A 1,200-nucleotide genomic window follows, 5' to 3' on the forward strand; every position below is an offset into this window, starting at 1 on the left:
TTGCCCCAGGGGAGGTTTCAGTTGCCCCTGAGGAACAATTTCTTGCCCTGGAGGGCTGTGGAGGCCTGTGCCAGGCTGCCCAGGGCAGTGGTGGAGTCCCCACCCCTGGAGGGGTTTCCAAGCCGTGGAGATGTGGGGTGAGGGACACGGGGCAGTGGGGACCTGGCAGTAGACCTGATGCTCTGAAAGGTCTCCGTGGTGGTGGGGACCCCCAAGGTGGCCTCCTCCCCTGGCACGTACCCACGGGGCCATCGTGTGAGACAGTGTGCATGCTGAAGGACAGCTCCTGGCCCGGGTCACGCAGCAGCTCCTTGCGCTTGGAGAAGGCCTTGGCAATCATCTTGCTCTTCTTGATCCTCTTGGGCTGGTCGTCGCTCTGCCCCGTCAGCCTGGGGACAAGGCAGGTCAGGGAAGGGACAGAGGGTGGCCCAGGCCCCAGGGACACACAAAGGCATTTCAGCTGGGGGGCACATCTCCCTCCCCTCCTCTGGACAGGGACACCAAGGGTGGGGGACTGTGCTGGATGAGTCCCCTGGGGTTGGATGTCCCACAACAGGACGATGAGACACCTGCAGAGTGGGAGAGGCCACCCCATTCCTGTCTTCTGTGAGCTCACCACTCATTGAGCTGATGGACAAGGGTCTGGAGGTGATCTCCAGCATCTCAGGACATTGGGTGGAGCAGGAGGGGCCACACAGAGAGGGGGGTGACCTCCTCAGTGTCCCACCTGCACCAGGTACGCTTCCAGATGAGCAGAGTGGCCTTGGTCCAGACCCAGGTGCTCATGGAGACACCAGTACCAAACATGGCAAAGAGGTTGATCTTCTCCACCAGCAGGCTCGGCCGGTTCTTGATCTCACAGTCTGGGATGGGCTTGTTGGTCTGTGTGGCAATGGTCACGTTGGCCTCACACCTGTGGGGACAGACATGGGGTGGTGGCCCTAAGGAGGGGGACACCCAGCGCCACCATCCAGCTCTGCAGGGTGGAGATGGGGTGGCAATGCTGGTGGGGGACGTGGGGATCTCCACCCTGCGACGTGCTGGGAGCTGCTCGGGTGCCACCAGTGTCCTGCTCTCTGTCCCTGTCCCACTCAGATGCCACCAGTGTCCTGTCTCTGTTCCTGTCCCACTCAGATGCCACCAGTGTCCTGTCTCTGTTCCTGTCCCACTCGGATGCCACCAGTGTCCTGTCTCTGTCCC

General features: G+C 61.9%; 1 protein-coding gene across 1 annotated transcript in view; it reads right to left on the reverse strand.

The window, feature by feature from the left end:
* Positions 1-240: 240 nt before the first annotated feature.
* SMO (smoothened, frizzled class receptor) overlaps positions 241-1,200 on the reverse strand; it is a gene marked incomplete at both ends in the record, with an annotated part of 3,628 nt that continues 2,668 nt past the window's right edge. Inside the window, 2 exons of the mRNA XM_008940623.1 lie at positions 241-389; positions 728-913. Coding sequence (XP_008938871.1) covers positions 241-389; positions 728-913 — 335 coding nt within the window. The remainder of the gene's footprint in view (positions 390-727; positions 914-1,200) is intronic.

Source organism: Merops nubicus, unplaced genomic scaffold, assembly GCF_000691845.1.
Source record: "Merops nubicus isolate BGI_N331 unplaced genomic scaffold, ASM69184v1 scaffold31475, whole genome shotgun sequence".
NCBI classification, from domain to species: Eukaryota; Metazoa; Chordata; class Aves; order Coraciiformes; family Meropidae; genus Merops; species Merops nubicus.